We start from the raw sequence: 19,686 nt of genomic DNA, 5'->3' as shown, positions 1-19,686 counted from the left end.
TTCCTTCAACTGATAATAAAAGGAAATGTATTCGTCGAACTTGTCCCTTACAAACATCTGCAAAGTGACACAATGGACCCCTACGTTTTTCCCTGGCTCATTGGTACTGTCGCCATAGCGATGGGATTGAAGTCAGGCAAAGGAACACACAGTGGAATGAAAGCAAAGTGCCCCGGGGCCCCCCGTTCTTTGGTGTCTCTGAGCCAAAACATCAAACCATCAGTCTGCCGAAGGAACATGAAAGCAGGACGAGGGTCTTGTGTTGACACTCCAAACATGTCCGTCTTCACTGCCTCGCTTTGATGAGTTTACAGCCAAATATTTGACTTGTTTACTCTCGATATTTCAAGTACTGGGAACAGTTTGTTGGAGGATTTTTTTTTAAACTTCAGCATGAAAAATAATTGGATGTGAGCCTTTTCTGGGTTTTGACAGATGTTTGCAAGCTTACGGATTGAAACGCTAAAATGAATCATCTCAACACATCCTCGAATAGCTGGATAAGGTTTCATTGAAAATATGTCAGATCTACTGGTTCGGTACTTTGGTGCACTGTGCGCACTCATACAATAAATATTCATATATACATTTAAATATTTATTTTTCATCTTTCTGTCAGCGTTGCTGCAGGATTGGTGTGTCACTCCCTGATATTGTAGGTTTTAAGTTATTGAAGAGTGTGTTGATGTATTTTATACTGGTGATAATGGTTGTAATAATTTTATTGATAGAGATATTGATTCAATTGCTTTGGAATATATTGAAATTGAATGCATTTTTATGTAATTTTTGCTCTTAAAAAGTTCTATATGGTTCACAGCGTCATGGTGTAACCTTAAACACAGCCCCAACAACACCGTTATTGATGATAATGTGTAACCTTAAACACAGCCCCAAACACAACGTTACTGATGATAATGTGTAACCTTAAATATAGCCCCAACAACACCGTTATTGATGATAATGTGGAACCTTAAATACAGCCCCAACAACAACGTTACTGATGATAATGTGTAACCTTAAACACAGCCCCAAACACAACGTTACTGATGATGATGTGTAACCTTAAATATAGCCCCAACAACAACGTTATTGATGATAATGTGTAACCTTAAATACAGCCCTAACAACAATGTTAATGATGATACTGTGTAACCTTAAATACAGCCCCAACAACAACGTTAATGATGATAATGTGTAACCTTACATACAGCCCCAACAACAACGTTAATGATGATGATGTATAACCTTAAATACAGCTCTAACAACAATGTTAATGATGATACTGTGTAACCTTAAATACAGCCCTAACAACAATGTTAATGATGATACTGTGTAACCTTAAATACAGCCCCAACAACAACGTTAATGATGATACTGTGTAACCTTAAATACAGCCCCAACAACAACGTTAATGATGATAATGTGTAACCTTAAATACAGCCCCAACAACAACGTTAATGATGATAATGTGTAACCTTAAATACAGCTCTAACAACAATGTTAATGATGATACTGTGTAACCTTAAATACAGCCCTAACAACAATGTTAATGATGATAATGTATAACCTTAAATACAGCCCCAACAACAATGTTAATGATGATAATGTATAACCTTAAATACAGCCCCAACAACAACGTTATTGATGATAATGTGTAACCTTAAATACAGCCCCAACAACAACGTTATTGATGATAATGTGTAACCTTAAATACAGCCCCAACAACGTTACTGATGATAATGTGTTACCTTAAACACAGCCCCAACAACAACGTTATTGATGATAATGTGTAACCGTAAACACAGCCCCAAACACAACGTTACTGATGATACTGTGTAACCGTAAACACAGCCCCAACAACATTATTGATGAGAATGTGTAACCTTAAACACAGCCCCAACAACAACGTTAGCGATGATAACGTGTAACCTTAAACACAGCCCCAACAACAACGTTAGTGATGATAATGTGTAACCTTAAACACAGCCCCAAACACAACGTTAGTGATGATAACGTGTAACGTTAAACACAGCCCCAAACACAACATTAGTGATGATAATGTGTAACCTTAAACACAGCCCCAACAACAATGTTAATGATGATAATGTTCAAGAAAAGGATGCTCTGTAAGGGAATCCAGAACATATTGCAATAAAAACATGTGGATCAGTGCCTCTCTGCCTGTTTCCATGTTAAATGTACCCTGTTGTTGCAGTTTTAAAACTGGTAATGATTCTTTCTGTTGTTTGAAGGGGACATTTCCGTTTTAAGCCTAGGGTGTTGAATTCCACAAAAGCAGAATGTTACTCAGTTGCTGAAAGATGTTCAGATGTTTCATTCAGAACCTGCTCTTAAAGTCAGATTTGAGACCTAGTTTTTCTCTGACTGGTTCCTCTTCTCTTCCCTCCCAGGGTCAACACATGCCCCAACAACTGCTCCAGCCGTGGTGAGTGTCGCGTGGGAAACTCTACCGGCTCTGTGTACTGCGAGTGCGAGGCCAATTGGAAGGGGGAAGCCTGTGACATTCCCTATTGCCTGGCCGACTGTGGCTACCCTGAGCGAGGTCGCTGCCAGGGCAAGGCTTGCATTTGCAAGGCTGGATGGCAAGGTGGGTTGGCAGGGCAGCAGCAGGAGCAGTGGAGCTTTGTGGCTGCCAGTGTTTGAGATGCTGCACTTGTTTGAATAACCATGAAGTTGGACCTCAGCAAGCCTCCACATGCCAAACCCCTATTCAGTGGCCATGTTCAGTGGGATGAAGGAACAGTAGCTTTTCTCCGAAGGGAGGGTAATCATAGGTCTGGCTTCCAAGTCTCAACCTTGGACCAGGCCTAATTATTAATACAAGGAACCCCTGACAGAAATACAGGCATGAAATGTGCTTCTTTTCTCTTTGGAGTCAGGTTTTAATTTATAAATTTCATAATTTATAAAGATTCATAGATGAATCAGTAGGCATCTGGTATAATGTGCATGAAGCGGTTTCACTTCGCCCCATTGCTCAAATAAAATTCCCCTTCCTGTTCTTGCTCTTCATTTCCCCAAAAAGTAGCCGAGATTAAAGTTTTCGCTTCAGGTCATGAAAGCTCTAAAAGGGTAATTGCAGATTAAGTTCAGGTAGAAGGCGAAAGAGAGAAGATGGTTTTGTGTAAAGTGGAAAAACAGAGTCACTGATGTCTCGATGACGTGAATGTGGGAGTGTGAGAAACACACCTGCAGCTTCACGCATCAGAGGAAGCAACCACGTGTTCCTCTGCAGTCACCAAAATCACAAAACACGCCAGATGAAAGTCAGTCTCACGTCATCCAACTGATAAGCAGCCACAAACGAGATTCCCCATTAGCACCAGTGGGAGGGGCCCTTCTCTCTCGAGGTAGTGGGGCTGGTTCATCAAACAGGATTCTTCTTGACATAAAATGCAGAGCCATTAATGCCACGTAATTGTTATAGTGCTCTATTGATTGATGCAGACATTCACACTGTTGTGTTGTGTCATAATCTTACCTTGACAAGGTCAATTTACTGGAAACTCTGATCATACACCAACCCAGCAGGACCAGGGTTGTGATCCTGGTTTGATCAGCTGAGAACATAAAATCAAGGGAAGGAGAAACTATGTTTAGTTTTCAATGACGGACTTGATCATATTTGACTTGGCTACAACACGGCTCTGTCCCTATCCCAGTTTCCAACGGTGATTGTGGCTCGGCAGCTATTTTTCTGTCAAACTTGCTCGGGAATAAAAGGGAATACATCCTGGGTAGATATCCGCTGGAGGTGGAGGAGATGGAGGTCCAGGTCGGTTTTCCATTGTTGGGTTTTCAAGTGTCAAACAAGAAAAAGTTGAACTGACAACTGACAGTAATTCCTCAAGATATCTCCCCGTGTTTAGCTGTTGGTCGCCAAAACAACCTCTACTGTTGGTTACCGCCATGCGTAACGTTATCTGTCCCGAACCAGCAGAGGGAAATAAATGCGATGCATATTTTCTTATTTCTGGCAATTCTACAGTTAACTTTAAATTTGAGTCTTGATACTGACTGTATCCAGCCAGATTTAGGCTTCTCATCTGGTGATTCAATTCTTCTGGCTCTGAATATCAAGGCTCCTGACAACCACCGTCTTCTGTAACCTGATGAACTTCAGTGGGCTTCGAGCCCTGCAGGATCAGAGCCTTCATCTATTTGGCTGAGTCACAAATAGTTCTTGAGCGACTCTGTGCTGGACCCTTTGTGAATCAGACCGCATGGGTTTTCTAACTGATTTAGTTCTGAAACTACTTCCCTGCGCCAAGCAGAGACAACAACTTAATTTAACTGCAGTTATATCAGCAGCTCAGCATGCTCGCAATCTAATTACCTACGCTGAGGGAGATGAGAATCAGACTGATGTTTTCCTCAGCCTCTATCGTCCTGTCATGATGTTTTAGTGGAGGATTGGTGAGCTGCCGGCTTCCAGAGGAATATTTCTGCATCAGCCAGTGTAAAGGTAGTAGACACCGAGGCCTGTTTAGACAAGCCAGCCTCAAATGTAATCTCTCTTTCACAGATGTGTTGCCTTCATCACATCATTAATAGGCTGTTTTAATGCTAATGATTTTTTTGTTGTTGTTTTTTTTGCTTAGGAGTCTTGCAGTCAGATTGTAAGATATTTCTCCTCAGGGAATTCTTCCAGACCACCAAAAGAATGGGTTTAAGTGACCTTGATTGTGGTCGCGGAACACAACACTTCCTTTTCTGTCCCGTGGTTACTTGAGCATTGTTGTATTAATAATCAATAAGGAACTTCCCAGTGATTAACATCCTGTCTCGGCAGTAAGATGGCTTGATAGCAGTAAACGGTGGGTAAACACTTTGTTCCAGACCGGTTTTATCTGTGTCGTTCATCAGGTAGGATGGACAGACTGTAGGTGAGCTTCCTCTCCAAAATCCATCACAACCTGTGTGGTTTGAAGCCTCCACAGGGCAAGGCTTGGCTGTCTATTTCTGGATCGGCAGTTGTTGGCCAAAAAAAACTCAAAATTTTTTCCCTTCATTCAGGAGGGATTCCGGTTTATGTTGATGTTATTGTTCTTGTCCGGTATCAGGAGAAGACAGACTGACCAGAGTTTTTCCACTGAAAACCAGCCTTGGGGCTTATTTTTAAAAATGATTTATTACATATCTCCAGTCATAAATAATGCTTTAACAATATTTTATGCTGCTGCTGCTTCTCAACTTTGTAAGTCCCAAGTGCCGAAAGAGCCAGCCACATATATTTAGCTTGGAGCTAATGTTGGCCCATTGCTACCAGCTGCAAACAACACCAGAACTGTCCAAAAATATCAGTTAACAAGGTCAGTAATCCTCAAAAAAACACAAACTACCAATAACTGCTCTGGTTTGGTGTAAGCGTGACCAGCTGGAGTATTCAGGTGAACCAGGTCATGCTCGTCCACGCGAGCACTGAACCTGAAGAATGATAATTAGCTGGGGTTTTTTTTCCAGCCCAAATTTGTTTTTAGCCCAAATCAAAGTGTTTGTGGTTAATGAGAATACAGCTGAATAAAGAAGACGTGGGTTTTATGGAATGATGCTGGTGCAGGTGGCCATTTTTGGACAGTTCTGCAGTTGTTTTGTTGTCGTGGCTGTTGTCTGCCTCCATTAGCTTCAAGCTAAGTATTCCTTGGCTGTCTGTTTCTACATTCTGGAGAAACAAAGATTTATTTAAAAAAAAAAAAAAACAGGCAGAAAAGATTCCAGAACATGCATTTGCGAGTACTTGAAAGTCGGAATACACTTTCTGGATGACGTATCGCCTTAAATTCCACAACAGCCTCTGTTGTCTGGTTTAGCCATATCGTAAGTTAGCAGCCTCTAACACTTAAGAGCTCTGAGATGAACAGGTGTGTTAGTGACTATTTTATGTCATAGAACAAAACTGTAAAATGTCTCAAGCTTGTTTTAACCACAGACCTAATTCCTGACATTCGACCTAGAAACCCATTAAAGAATCCCATTGATGTGGAGAGGAGGGAACCAGGCGTTCAACAATGCTACTTTATTTCTGCACCGCTCTATAATACTTAGTCGCCAACACTTCCATAATGAGTCTTTGATATCTTAAGGACTCAAAATACTTTAACCTCTCTGCCCTTTCATTCACATCCCACCTTCATAATTCAAGAGATACAATCAATAATGGATCATGGCTTTCACCTTCACGGTCTATTCATGGAGTGCAGATGGTCCCAGTCTTTTGTGCCCTCTGCCTTCCCGTAAGCTATTAAAGTGAAATAATGAAGCCTGGGGAAGTTCAATCCTGTTAATGCAGGAACTTTTTCACAAGCTGCAAAATTTTTGTCGGCAGTTGCGGCTTGTTGATTTTCATGATATGTGCAGAATGAGCTAATTTCACTGTGAGGCGTTGACTCTGGAGTTTCCCTCCATGTTCAGGTCCAGACTGCTCTGTCTCGGTGCCTGCCAACTCCTCCTTCTGGAGCCGTGAAGAATACATGGAGCCCGGGCTGGCCAGGGCCTCCCACAAGGCTGTGGTGGACCAGGGCATCATGTGGGTCATTGGAGGCTACGTCTTCAACGCCTCCGACTATCACATGGTGAAGGCGTAAGTACCACTGCTGCCGATCCTTTACACTTTTGGCTGCAGCTCACACCCAAGAGAGTTGTAAGACACAAGTCCTTCTGTTGCTAAGCGACTGAAGAAATTGTGCTGTTGAAATACACTCTCAGTTGGAAAAATGTACATCGTTTTAACATGTCGGTGCTGTCGGGCACAAGCTACACGACGTCTTGATAGATAACCCAGACATCTGTGTCAGGCACGACGTGAAGGATGTAATTAAAACCCTAAAATTACAGGATGGGCTGATGCTCCTCAGCCCAACTCCACCCAGGAAGACTGCACTTACTCCCCGTGCTCATGTTGTGCTCGTTGGGGACAGGCTCAGGGTCTTCCTGTGAGACCACAGCCTCTCATGTTTGTTACCTCGACATAGTGGAAATACACAATGGCATCATTTCCCTCGCTTTGTTTGCAAATGAAACTGGATACGAGGACAGGAAACAATTTTTGGAGGAATTTTGTTGGAGTTCTGAAAAGTGGGTGTGTCTAGAGCGTGTCATAACACGACGTTAGGGAAGGAGTAGATAGTAGCATCCATCAGAGAGAGGAGTGACGCTGTCATGTGCCCCCTGCAGTTGTTTAAGCAGTAAAATGCCTTTTACATCATCAGGTGCTGATCCCTCTGCCCTCCAAAGCTGCAGCATAAACTCTTTTTTGGGGGGAAAGAAAACTTGAGGGGTCAAACAGCCAACAACACACTGATGCTCCATTTTTGTGAGCTACCTCACTTGTGTCTTAGCTGAAGGACGTATATACATGCTGCTAAAAGATTGATTGGCAGGTGGATGTCATGATATTATTGGATTAAATAAATGAATCCGTGCCTATTTATGCACTTGTCATATTTTTTTTTTCTACTGGAGAAAATCCAATTGGGTTTTGATTTAAAAATACAAACAAAAACAAAAAAATCCAACATAAGCATTGATTTGAAGGGGGAACTTGAGTGTGATTCTCTTTTAACTGAGCTAATAGATGGGCTGAAGGATGCAGAATATAGAAGACGGACGAACAAATAAAATGACGAGAAAGTCAAACTCAGGCGAGATGATAAATGTATATAACAATAAAATAGTAATGATTAAAAAGTCATTAATATAATGTATAATAGAAAATATAAATGAAATATATATACAGAAATGTATACAATATTGAGTAAAACACTGAATAAAAGCAGAAATCATCTAGTAGACACTGACTGCTGGCACATATTTATTTTTACATACTTGTGATTTGTATAAATTCCGAATATATGATTTTGTCAGAGGTTGTTATTGTCGAATGTACATATTTTTTATAAACTTCTGTTTGAGAATTGTTTCTTTATTCTTAAAATGAGCGCAATGTCCAGCGTGGGGGTCAGTAATGGTTCTGGTTCTGGTTCTGGTCTGACTGGCTGTCATCCAGATGAGAAGGATGGAAGTAAACTCAGAACCGTCTAATCTGTATTTTTTTTGGTCATTGTGTGGCACCTTTTATGTCAAAGAGGTCCATTTCTACCATTTTTCCCCTGAAGTTTTTATTTTGATCTTTAAAAAAAAAAAAAGACCTACAGAAATAATCTAGAAACTCAGAAACTTATTCCAGCCTTTCTGTCAGAGGTGTATTACACCCCAGCAAAGTGACTCGCTGCTAAAATTCATCACTTAAAGAATCCTAAGATTTTGATAATCGCTCTTTTGTCTCAGTCTCTTCCAAGCGTGATGTGTCAAACATTTGCTGGTAGCTCGATACTGACATCGTGGCACTGATTTAGAGCTTTCACACTTGAAGGTGAGTCGAAGCCGTGCTCACCCATCTCCTTCCCGCTCTCTGCAGGTATAACCTCAGCAGTCAGAGCTGGCTGACCCTTGACCCCTCCGTCAACACTGTCACACCCCGCTACGGCCACTCTCTGGCACTTCACAAGGTACGTGGACCTGCAGGAATGTAGAACTGCAGCATCCTCTCCTATTTCTAGTACGTGCAACCTTCCTGCTGACTCAGCCTTGGAGTACTGTGAATATGAGGGTGAGAGGAGAAGTGATGACAACTAAATTAAACGGAGGATGTATGAAGCGTGTGTGTATATATCAGCAGTGTGTGGTTGGTGTCTATTATATAAATCTTTGGGTTTGGATGTGCTGCAGGGAAGTGCTTGAGAAGTTTCTTCTCTGCCAGAAAGACTGTTCGGAGCCGCTGATGGAATAATAAATGAGAGAGGAGGCTTCAGAGGAAGAGGCTCTGTGGTTTGAGAGTTTGAGCTGCAGTGTGTTTGAAATGCGCAAATTGCATCACTGTGTGTGTGCATGTGTGTGTGTGTGTGTGTGTGTGTGCACGCACGCATGCGTGCATGTGTGTGGAAAAGCAATATGAGCTTGTGAGACAAAAGTAGAATCAGATCAGTGTTGATTTATAAGGAATGGAATTTCAACCAGGAATGATGATGTAATTCGGACACACACACACACACACACACACACCATTTTAATAAAAGGCAGAATCAGGTGCAGCTCTTCATCTCCTGAGAGGGCAGGAATATCTGTAGTCAGCTGTGTATGAGGGGTTTTGGCCATGAATGCTGAATAATTAGTCAACGTTAGGTCTGATTGGCCAGCCCTCTGTTCTTTGACAGTAATAAAAGCCTTTGTTTTTTGACCGTATATGAAGCGACTCTGTGGATGCCTGCTGAGGCCGGTGTCAAAAACAGAAATCAGACCTTCTCCTCTCCCGCAGCGAGCCTCTTTTTTTTTTAACCTCTCACTTTGTAGCCCAGTGATTCTCAACAACCAAGGGAGATTTTTTGGGAGTTTGCAAATGTTTGTGTGGTTTTTTTTTTCATTCTACAGCCAGTAAAAGTGATATAATGGGTGATGTCATTTGTGTGTGAGGGCCATCGTGTGCCTGGAAACTATAGAAATCCTTCCACTTTATCCTGGAAGGCTGTAAGGTTGTACAGCTTTCATGTTAACAAAGCCAGTTACCTCAGGGATATGGATTTCTTTCCGTTATTGGGGGGCTGAACATGGACCTGATTATTCTGGGGGGCTGTGCCAACTACTGCTCTCCCAGCAGTCAAAAACATCCAGCAGCTCCTGGAGCTGGCACCTCACGCTCAACGTGCTCTGTCACCTCTGACTTCATTTCCCACTGAGCAATTTAAAAACATCTTGTTGAACATTACAGGGGGGGATCTGCATCTTCTAATGACCACATCATGTCTCTGTGCTCAGAGTGTAGAATGTACATCGGTTTATTGGCAGCAGGACCACAGGGAGTGAACAGATCGATCAGGAATGGATTCCTGCTCTTGGGCCTCACCTGCTATACTCGAATGTTTCAAGTCTCAACATATCCACATATTTTTTTATTTTACAGAAAATGTCTCCAGCGTTGTATCTTGCATAAGGAACACGCATCTCACTTGGGGGTGGAGACAGAGGGGTTTCCCGGGTGTCACCGGCTACCCCTGATATCTGAGGGTGCCCTGGTGTCACCGGCCACCCCTGATATCTGAGGGTGCCCTGGTGTCACCGGCCACCCCTGATATCTGAGGGTGCCCTGGTGTCACCGGCCACCCCTGATATCTGAGGGTGCCCTGGTGTCACCGGCTACCCCTGATATCTGAGGGTGCCCTGGTGTCACCGGCCACCCCTGATATCTGAGGGTGCCCTGGTGTCACCGCCCACCCCTGATATCTGAGGGTGCCCTGGTGTCACTGGCTACCCCTGATATCTGAGGGTGCCCCGGTGACACCAGGGCACCCTTGACATCCGATCAGCCTCCTCAGGTGATCGCCTTTATCAAATATCTCACTGGGCTGAAGAAAACCGTGTGACACAACATTTTCGTCCATTTGGCTGTTAGCTCATGTTTTGGCCATTCTTTTGGCCAACTCTCACACACTGACAGTACGTACCTGCTTATCTTTGAAGCATTGCCACATCTACAGAGAACCAACAAAGGAAGATTGTCCTCTAGATAAGTGATGGTGGCCTGGCTCGGAGGGGTCTGGGTGGTGGTGGTGGTGGTGGGGGGGGGCATCCTTCTCTTTGGCGGATAAAAAAGAAAAGAAAAATGCTATAATGAGAGTACGTAAACCTCTCCCTGATATTAAGAGCATGTACAGATATGTCTGGGTTATTATCCCACTGGATGTAGTTTGGAAACCTCCTCTGCAGAGTTTTTCCCTCTCCTGTTGTTCTATAGGGAAAGATCTACATGTACGGAGGGAAAATCGACTCCACAGGAAACGTGTCCAGCCAGCTGTGGGTTTTCCACATCCAGAACCAAACCTGGGTCCTCCTGACCCCCCACGCTAAAGATCAGTACGCTGTGGTGGGACATTCGGCCCACATTGTTCCATCCATCCAGGAGGGAGACGGTCCTGTCATGCTGGTTCTGTTTGGACACTGTCCTCTGTACGGTTACATCAGCCAAGTCCAGGAATACAACCTCGGTGAGTTTGTACTGTCACTAAAAACTAAGTGAGTGAAAACTAAAAATAAGTTAATGTGGTGATTATCGAATCCATCCACCTTAGTTTAGACATCACCCCTGATTATGAAGGTTAATCTGTCTCAGAAAATAGTACAAATGAACCTTCAGGCTTGATGAGTATATTTAGTCTGAATATACTCCTAAAATGGTGACCATTAAACTCACCAGTGCCAGAGAGAGAGAGAGGGCCAGCAGAAGTGCCACTGGGTCCCTCAAAGCCTCTGTGCTAATGGAAGGAGGATTCTTTTTTAACAACAAAAAAAAGAAAAGACATAAATAATCCAGATTGGATTGAACCATCCATCCATCCATCCATTTTCTGTACACTTATACTGTAATTATGACCTCCATAACCCTGCTGCCACTAAACACGTTTGGTTCTGGGTGACCCTCCAGTCAAGAACACATGGAGCGTGGTGTCTACATACGGGGCGCTGGTCCAGGGGGGCTACGGCCACAGCAGCGTCTTTGACCCCGGCACACGAGCCATCTACATCCATGGAGGCTACAAGGCCTTCAGCGCCAACAAGTACGGCCTGGCTGGAGATCTCTACAAGCTTGATGTGGACAAGAGGAAATGGTGGGCCACTAGATTTGCTTCCTATTTATATTGATGGTATAATTGACCATTGGACCATTGGAGGTAGTTCCTACTGATACATTATTCCATTTAGATCAAAAACACCTAGAAAAACCTTGGGTCAGTAAAATCCACTCCTGAGGGGGTTTCTCATCCTCTGTAGCAGATGGGAACATCAAGTAAAAACCCCAAAAAGCTCAGAGCTCTGTCCTCTGTGGAAAAATCCCAACTGTTGATTAAATATGTTTAAAATATCAATAAACAAAAGTCAGGCATAATATTGGCACGTCATCAGTAACAGCAGAGATCTTTTTGGAACATTTCCTTATCAGTCTAGAGGTGATTTTTACTCCTCTTCTTTGCTCGACATCGACATTGGTAGATATCGGCTGGCGGCCGAAGCAGTTGTAAAAATATCAGCAAAAATTCCAATATCATGCATCCCTACTTAAAATGACCTGTATGTTGCTTTTGGCCATGAATGTCCTTTATATTGTTGGTCAGCTGCCTTCAGATTGAACGAGTAGGGGGATAATGTGTTCTTGTTTATTGGAAATGCTGTTTGACTGTTAATGTACAGGCGTGGAACAAGTGTCCCCCCCGCTGCCGCACCTCTGACTAAACGGACCCATCTGGATATGTTTGTGCAGGACCATTCTCCGAGACAGCGGCTTCTTTCGTTACCTCCACATGGCGGTCATAGTGAGTGGAACCATGCTGGTGTTTGGAGGGAACACACACAACGACACGTCCATGAGCCACGGCGCCAAGTGCTTCTCCTCTGACTTCCTAGCCTACAGTCTAGGTTAGTAAAACACACACACACACACACACAAATCCATACCAACTGCAGCTCTCCCAGCTTAACCCCGCCTTCCTCTGTTGAGTGTGTGTGACGTTTTGCGGCTCTCTGCTGCTTTGCATTCACACAGTTGCACAGGTTCACATCTGGTGCTGCTCAATATATCCACTGTGTTCTGCTGTTGGACAGAGAGCAGCACCAGCAGAGCAACAAAAGGTCAAATGTTGTACTCGGTGTAGAGAAACGATCGGCTACGCTCCCCTTTGTGCATAAAACTGCTAATAATGATGTTACAGTTCCAAGAGGGCAGCGATTGTGCTCGCTCCCAGTATTAGTTCACACTGCTAGGGAGATCTGCAGGTAAAACCATTCTCATGTGAATTTCCTGGAAGGAGACATGCTATATTTATTCATGTTATTTTGTTTTTGCGTGGCTGCTATCTGAGTTGATCCCTGGAGAAAGTTGATAACCTGGACTGGAGTTCGGAAGCTGGTCAGCTCAAAGGTTTCATTTCTAATTGTATGTAGAAGAAATCCAGCTACGACATCAAAACCTATACAAGCCCCACCCACTGACCAATCACGTCTTGGCGACAATGTCGCTAGTTTGTCCGAAGTTTGACGGCAAAAACGCAGTTTGTTTTGCAGCGATTTGCCAGTAAGTGGAATGTCTGTAATGAACTGGTGAGATGAATCTCACTGTTTCACTCTGCATTTCTTCTAAATCTGCACAATTAGGAATTAAGACCAGCTGCAGCTGAAAGAATAACACCAATATTCACAATGTTGGATATGCCATCATCTACACCAGCCATTCATTTAATGGTGACGATCATCAGATCTACTCGTGGCCATTAGAGGTCTGGTGGACTGTTAGTTGCAGCTCTCCTTCCTGCTTGGGCTGCAGCAGCTGTGTATCAGGGATTGGTATTCCTCCTATTTGTGGATTATAGTTTGTTCCTCTTGAGTAAAGGACAAAGCTCAGTACCTCTCCGTGTTGCTGATTGGTCATTTTTCGCTGGCTCCACCTCTTTCACGTGAACACGCACACTAACAAGCGAGGAAAGACTGGCTTGGTGTAGTGAGACAGTGGATGTACCGCTGATCTCCGACTGCAGTTGATCCTGCTTCTTAGTTCAGGCCCGGGAGGATTGTGTACATCTGCTGTGGTGTTTTTAGTTGTGTTGCTGAGCAGCCCCTTAGTACCAGTTAAACTAGTTGATGCAACAAAATGTACAAAAACATAAAATGGTACTTCTCCAATTGTATTTGAATCCGTACAACACTGTTCATGAAGAAAACAGAACTCAAGAAGACAACATAGTAAAACATCTATTAGTGTGTCTGACGTGTGTGTGGTTTTTTTTGGGGGGGGGCCTACATTAGCACCTACTGTATATACTGCACAGATAGATGGGTGACTCATCTCTACTTCCTTCCACGTCACACATGAAGCCAAAAATAGTCTGGAAACCGTTCAGACCAGATCCAGACTAGCTCACACAGACCTGGGGCCAGTCCTGATCTCCTTCTCAGTTGCTTCAACCTTAAACTTTTTGAGAACAGATTTGCTTTCCCACACCAACATTCAGCTGTTGGTGTTTATGTCTCCGTTTCCTAGCAACGCTACTATCACAACAATGGCGGACTACATGGTATCTTTGTAAGTGTTGCTTGTGTTTTTGCAAGCCTACTATCAACAAATATACATTGGAGAATAAATGTAAAGGTCAAATTTTACTGGGTCTGGTCGATAATCATGCTACAAGCAAATGACGTGCTGTAACAGCAAAGCGTTGGTGCCCCTCCAGGACCAGTAGTTTTCCAAGGTTAAAAACTGGTTCTTGGGCTGTCAGAACATGAAGACTTGGTGCCGGGACCAGGTCTGAACCAGCTGTCAAACTGCCTTTGTGGAATCTGCATCCGTCTTTATGTACAGACCATGTTGGTGTAAGTGAAGCGAGGTCTTGAAAGGAGACACTATCTGATTTTGTGGAGCGTCCCTTTAAGCTGTTTGAGAAGAAGGCTGAACCTTTTTTGAACGTTTTGTCTAGATGTGTAAAATTTAACGATCAGCATGAATTGTTGCCGGTGGTTCTGTTCCTGAACCAAATGATGTGGCTCTGAATGGAAGTCAGCGCAGCTCAGTCAGAGAGCAGACTGCCATCCTCATTTGGTGTCCTGCCTGCAAACATGGCCACCAAATTGAGTCTGCTCGCTTCTGTTCTAAGCTCCTCATTAATGGGAGACTTCAGTGTGTCTGTGTGATTGGGAGGGAGGGATGGAGGGGGCGGGGGTCCCTGCAGGCTGGTGATGGCCCCAGGGCATGCTGTTTTTCAGTCTCATTATGAAGATGATTGACAAAATACAATCTCAGGGGCACAAAAAGCCCCTCCTCCATGCAACAGGCTTTTGTTAATGAGGATTTCCATGTTAGAGCTGAAACATTCTGAATCAGTTCTCCCTCTGAAGAACGGATGATGGTGAGCGCCCCCCCCCCCCCCCCCCCCCATGTAGAGCTGCCACACCAATTTTAATCCATGCATTCTCCTGGTCTCCTATTCATACCTTTTATACTGTATTAACACATATGATAACTTGATTGGTGCCATGAGACAAACTCATCTCCAGACTTTGCATGTGAGTTCAAATTAGGGGTTCCATTTTTCTTGCCTCAGCGGTGACCTTCATCTCCTTCCTGCCGCTCCTCATCCTCTGTATGATTTTGTAATTGGACTGAAAAAAACAAGCCGACTATTTTCCCCCATCGCCAATCAGGTGCAGGGTCGGTGTCAGCAGCAGCAGCTCTGCAATTGTCTGGTAATTACAGCCCTGATGGGTTGCACATTGAGGACTAATTGCCCCTCCTTAACAAGCTGAACTCAATTAGAGCGTAGAATTTAAGGGCCATCCACTATCCTGACATTGGTAGACAGTGCTGTAATGAATCCCACCTCTGAGGGGGCCAGAGCCCTGTGCCAGCTGCAGTACAGGCTCCTGACACCAGAGGGCACTGTCTACCTGTGGATATGGGGCTGTGGCAGACGTCACTCCCTCCTCAGGGAGACCATGAAGACTTGCATTGCATCACACCGACTGAGGGTGATGCACTGCAGCAGTCAGTGTCCTCTCCTCCTGCAGCTTTGGCTGACAGCCTACACAGTCTGTTTGCTTGTTGTTTTCTTGGGGTTTTAGGGATTCAGGATTATTGAGCCTAAAAACAACCAGAACATTACCATATCCATCCCTTTGTTTATCCAGTGAGGTTGGATTGAAGATACAGGGGTCAAGATATCGGGTTCCTAAGAGTGGGCGTAAATCAGAGTTCACACGTGCTGGATTCCCTCGAAAAAGTGGGATTTTCAAGGTTGGAGAAGATACTCGGTGACATTGAGTGACATTTGAGATTGCAATTACTTTACTTTCATAGTGACTCTCCAGGTTGGGTTGTTGCGGTTTGTTTCTAACCCTTGGAGACTCACCAGAGACCAATTTTTGAATTGAATTTTTATCTTAATAGGGGACAAGCGATACTTGGGGAGGAGATGGCAGGTGGCAGACATCATCTGAGATCTGGGATTGAACCTGAAGATTGATCAGAGACGCTCAGCACTGCGTGTCTGGAGCCATAAATTCTGGAACAGATATTATGTTTGGCCAGGGGTCTTTTTCATTTTCCAAGTTTACAGTGTATAAATGCTCAGCCCACTATGATGGGAGCATTAGATGACCATGCTCATGCACAGTTATATGTCATAATTTGCTGCAGCAGTTTTTGGGTGGACACAATTTATTGCGTAGTTTGGGTGTGAAATGTAACCCATTTTCGACCTCTGGAGTTGAGAGTTGATGAAGAAACGGTGAAGGTTCCTTCCAAAATGCCGCATGAAGACACCAAGATCTCAGGGACGTCAGCTGTACGGTGCTGGAAAGCTTGAAAATGTACCTTGAAAATGCTTACAAGGTGCTTGAATGAGAACATCTTCAGCCGGTTGCACACTGTAACTGTTGGAAGTATGTAAATTGTTTGACAGCTGCTGCTAAATAAAGTATGTAACTGTACCGCAACATTTCATTGGACCTCCTTTAGCCTCACTTATCCTCCGTGGCATCGTTTCGATAAGCTCATGCAAGGCCACAACATTTATTACCGCCCAGAGTTTCACCTGTTTTGCCGAGATCTTGTTCTGATGATGGGGGAGTCGGATCGTAGTCTCCTCCAGGACAGCCCAGCGAGTGTCAGTGGGGTTGAGGCCTGGACTCTGAGGTTGCTAATCCTTGTGTGAAAATGATGATTCAGGCTCCCTGAACCACTCTGTCACAGCCTGAGCCAGATGACTCCTCCAGTGTTCATTATTGAACGTTATCTGCGAGTTCTACTATTGATGATTTATGGTTTAATTTCACTGCAGTCATTATCAATGGAAGGCTCTCACCTGCTTGCCTCGTTAGATACAGGTGCTGATGGTTGTTTAGCCAGGCAGTGTATATTTCCTGTTTTGAACCCAAGCCACAAATCAAACCATTATTCTCTCTGATTAATGTTACCATTTTTGATGGATTTGCTTTTCAGATTAGACACACACACACACACACACACACACACACACAAGCGCGCGCACGCAGGCTTTCATGATTATCAGTCAGGTCCTCAGTGTCTCGGTCAAGGACACCTTGCCGCCCGGCACATTGATTGACACCCGGATACGAGCCGTTAAAGGTCTCGCTAACCACCCGTGGCATGTCAGCTGACTTTGCCGCCGCTTGAGACATGTATGATTTAATATGTGAGAGGAGGTCAGTAGCAGTTTGACCTCTCTGTCTCTTTTTCCGTTCCAGCGTGTGACGAGTGGACGGTGCTGCCGCGGCCGGACCTCTTCCATGATGTCAACCGCTTTGGCCACTCTGCAGTCTTCAGCGACGGGTAAATGTTCATTCATTGCTTAACGGGAAGATCAGTGTTACTGAAGTGCTGCATTCAACAGCTTTAAGAAGACAAAAACATGAAATATAAAAAGGTAAAAGCAGGTAAAATGAAAACTGAAAGAAAGCAAAACTAGATAAAACCTGCATAACCAAGCATAGATGAGGCTGTCTCCTCAGATAAAAACGTGAAAGATACGTAATCAGCACATGAAATCAGATCATAAAAACATGCTGTGGTCTGGTTTTGTAATTTTGCTGTAAATTGAAAACTTAAACAGGTTTCAATTTTCAAATGGTAGAACATTAGAGCTGCAACAAATTGAAGTTCTCAAAGCGTGAGGCGGGCCTCCACAGGGGGGCTCAGCGAATGGAGGTTAAAGAAGTTACCAAAATTGATCGCGTCGTGCAGCCTAAATGTGTGATTTGGCTCGGATCAGAAGTTTTAATTCTATTCGGGTTTTTTTCCAATCATGAACAGAGAAATTTTGAAGAATATGTTTTACCAATGAATGCAATGTAAGATTAAGTTAAAACAGCAGTCGTTGGGGAGCTTAGCTCAGTTATTGAATGTCTGTGGGATGAAATGACATCGTCACCATCCCACAAGCATCCAGGAAGGAAGATGAAACCCTCATCCTCTTCCAGACTTTGTCGGAGAGCAGGCTCACAGTCCCAGATTTTGAAAACCTCTAGATCAAAAGAAACTTAATTGCTGGATAACCGACGAGTAGCTTAAGTCTGTATCCAAGCAGGAACGTCAAACCTTTCCCGGTTCTAAACTCTTAGATATCAGGCTGTGGATCTTTGGAGTGATTTCCACAGGGACCTTTGAGCTGTGGGGACAGGTGATGAACTTCTCTGAAATTGTCTTGACATTTCGTAGATGAATGGATGATGGAAGTCCTTGTTGATTGCAGCCCTATGGAGCACCTTCTCAAGATGCATTTCCTCTAGTTTTCTGTGATACGGACTTCTGTAATCAGGATAAGAATCTGGATGAACTCAGCCAGGTTTCTGTTTTGGATTTCTCTATAAATTGACAGGAGTGATGCAGGGTTGAAGTACTACTTCACATAATCGAAGCCTTGTCACATTTTTGGGGTTATTTTTCAATCTGTTTGTCACAAGATGTGTGTGTAGATGTCTGTTTACTGCTACCACTACATAAATACAGGTTTTCCTGAACCAGGCTGCTGCTGAGCATGTGGCTTCCTGTTTTAACCCCATTTTGCACTTTAAACATTAAGCATCAAGTGCGTTTAAACCAGGGTGACACATCCCACTTCCACAGGGGCCCACACACATTTAATTATGCACTTATGGTATTTAGAGCCATTCAGCTGTGGAACACGCTCGCTCAACATGCACCAAATGGGCGTCTGATGCTCATATGAGCTTGCGTTTGACTTTTTTTTCTTCATGCATGTTTTACATATTCAGCCTTTCTAATGCTGCATTTCCACGGCTCCTCTGCGGGTTATTTTATTCATCATTATGTCTCTCTGCACTGGGACCATGGTTGCGGGGACAACCTGCGCACAGGCTGCAGAGGAGGGGAAAACTAATCCGTCTGTATGTAGAGTTGTAGCCCTGAAACACTGCTGGAAGAGTCCTACATCATAGGAATGAAGGGTAACATTTTTTCAGAATAAGATCCACATAAATTGACGATATAACGTGCGTCTGCCCAGCCTAAGCTGTATGTCATCCAACAAAGTTCATAGTGTCCATGTTCTTGATAGTTTCAAGTTTCTTCTGTTATCAGACACGTGTTTTGTCAATCGTACCTGACATGTTTCGACAGTCAACTCCCGTTTTCGTCAGAGTCCTCAGAAGAATAACAAGAATTTTAAAAAACTAAGCTGTATGTCATCATGGGTAAAATGGAAACCCTAACAACAGAGGACAGCTGACAGACAGTCTAACTGGAAAAAAAAACACCTTGTTACGTTGGAAAAAAGAATCCTTTGTGCATCGGTACATGACATTTCATTATTAATCTGTAAAATGAATAGATGTGGATGGGGAACCAGCAGGGATGACTCATCTGTAAGTAATATCTGCACCGCCAGCAGAGCGAGACACAGCGATCCATATTAAATTATACATCCTGTTGTAGAGCAGGCATCACAGATTAACACGAATCACAAGCCCAGCCTGAGTCGATGCTCGCTATGAATGCATTCATTCACTCCGATTCACTTCAATCACCGCATTCAACAGTTGTTGTTTCTGTCTCGGGATGTTGGTGCAGGACATCTCGACTTGAATGCGCCG

The 19,686-nt window shown here is 43.7% G+C and overlaps 1 protein-coding gene across 3 annotated transcripts in view; it reads left to right on the top strand.

Annotated features, from left to right (window-relative positions):
* atrn (attractin) overlaps positions 1-19,686 on the top strand; it is a 142,897-nt gene that overhangs the window by 21,819 nt on the left and 101,392 nt on the right. For all 3 annotated transcript variants that reach the window (XM_086183473.1, XM_086183472.1, XM_086183474.1), the window contains exons 5-11: positions 2,415-2,611; positions 6,436-6,604; positions 8,441-8,531; positions 10,811-11,060; positions 11,498-11,681; positions 12,332-12,486; positions 17,323-17,407. In XM_086183473.1, coding sequence (XP_086039599.1) covers positions 2,415-2,611; positions 6,436-6,604; positions 8,441-8,531; positions 10,811-11,060; positions 11,498-11,681; positions 12,332-12,486; positions 17,323-17,407 — 1,131 coding nt within the window. The remainder of the gene's footprint in view (positions 1-2,414; positions 2,612-6,435; positions 6,605-8,440; positions 8,532-10,810; positions 11,061-11,497; positions 11,682-12,331; positions 12,487-17,322; positions 17,408-19,686) is intronic.

Source organism: Aulostomus chinensis, chromosome 17, assembly GCF_037954235.1.
Source record: "Aulostomus chinensis isolate RoL2024-O1b breed Wild chromosome 17, RoL_Achi_v1.0, whole genome shotgun sequence".
Classification (NCBI taxonomy): domain Eukaryota; kingdom Metazoa; phylum Chordata; class Actinopteri; order Syngnathiformes; family Aulostomidae; genus Aulostomus; species Aulostomus chinensis.
This window is presented reverse-complemented; position numbering and strand designations above follow the sequence as displayed.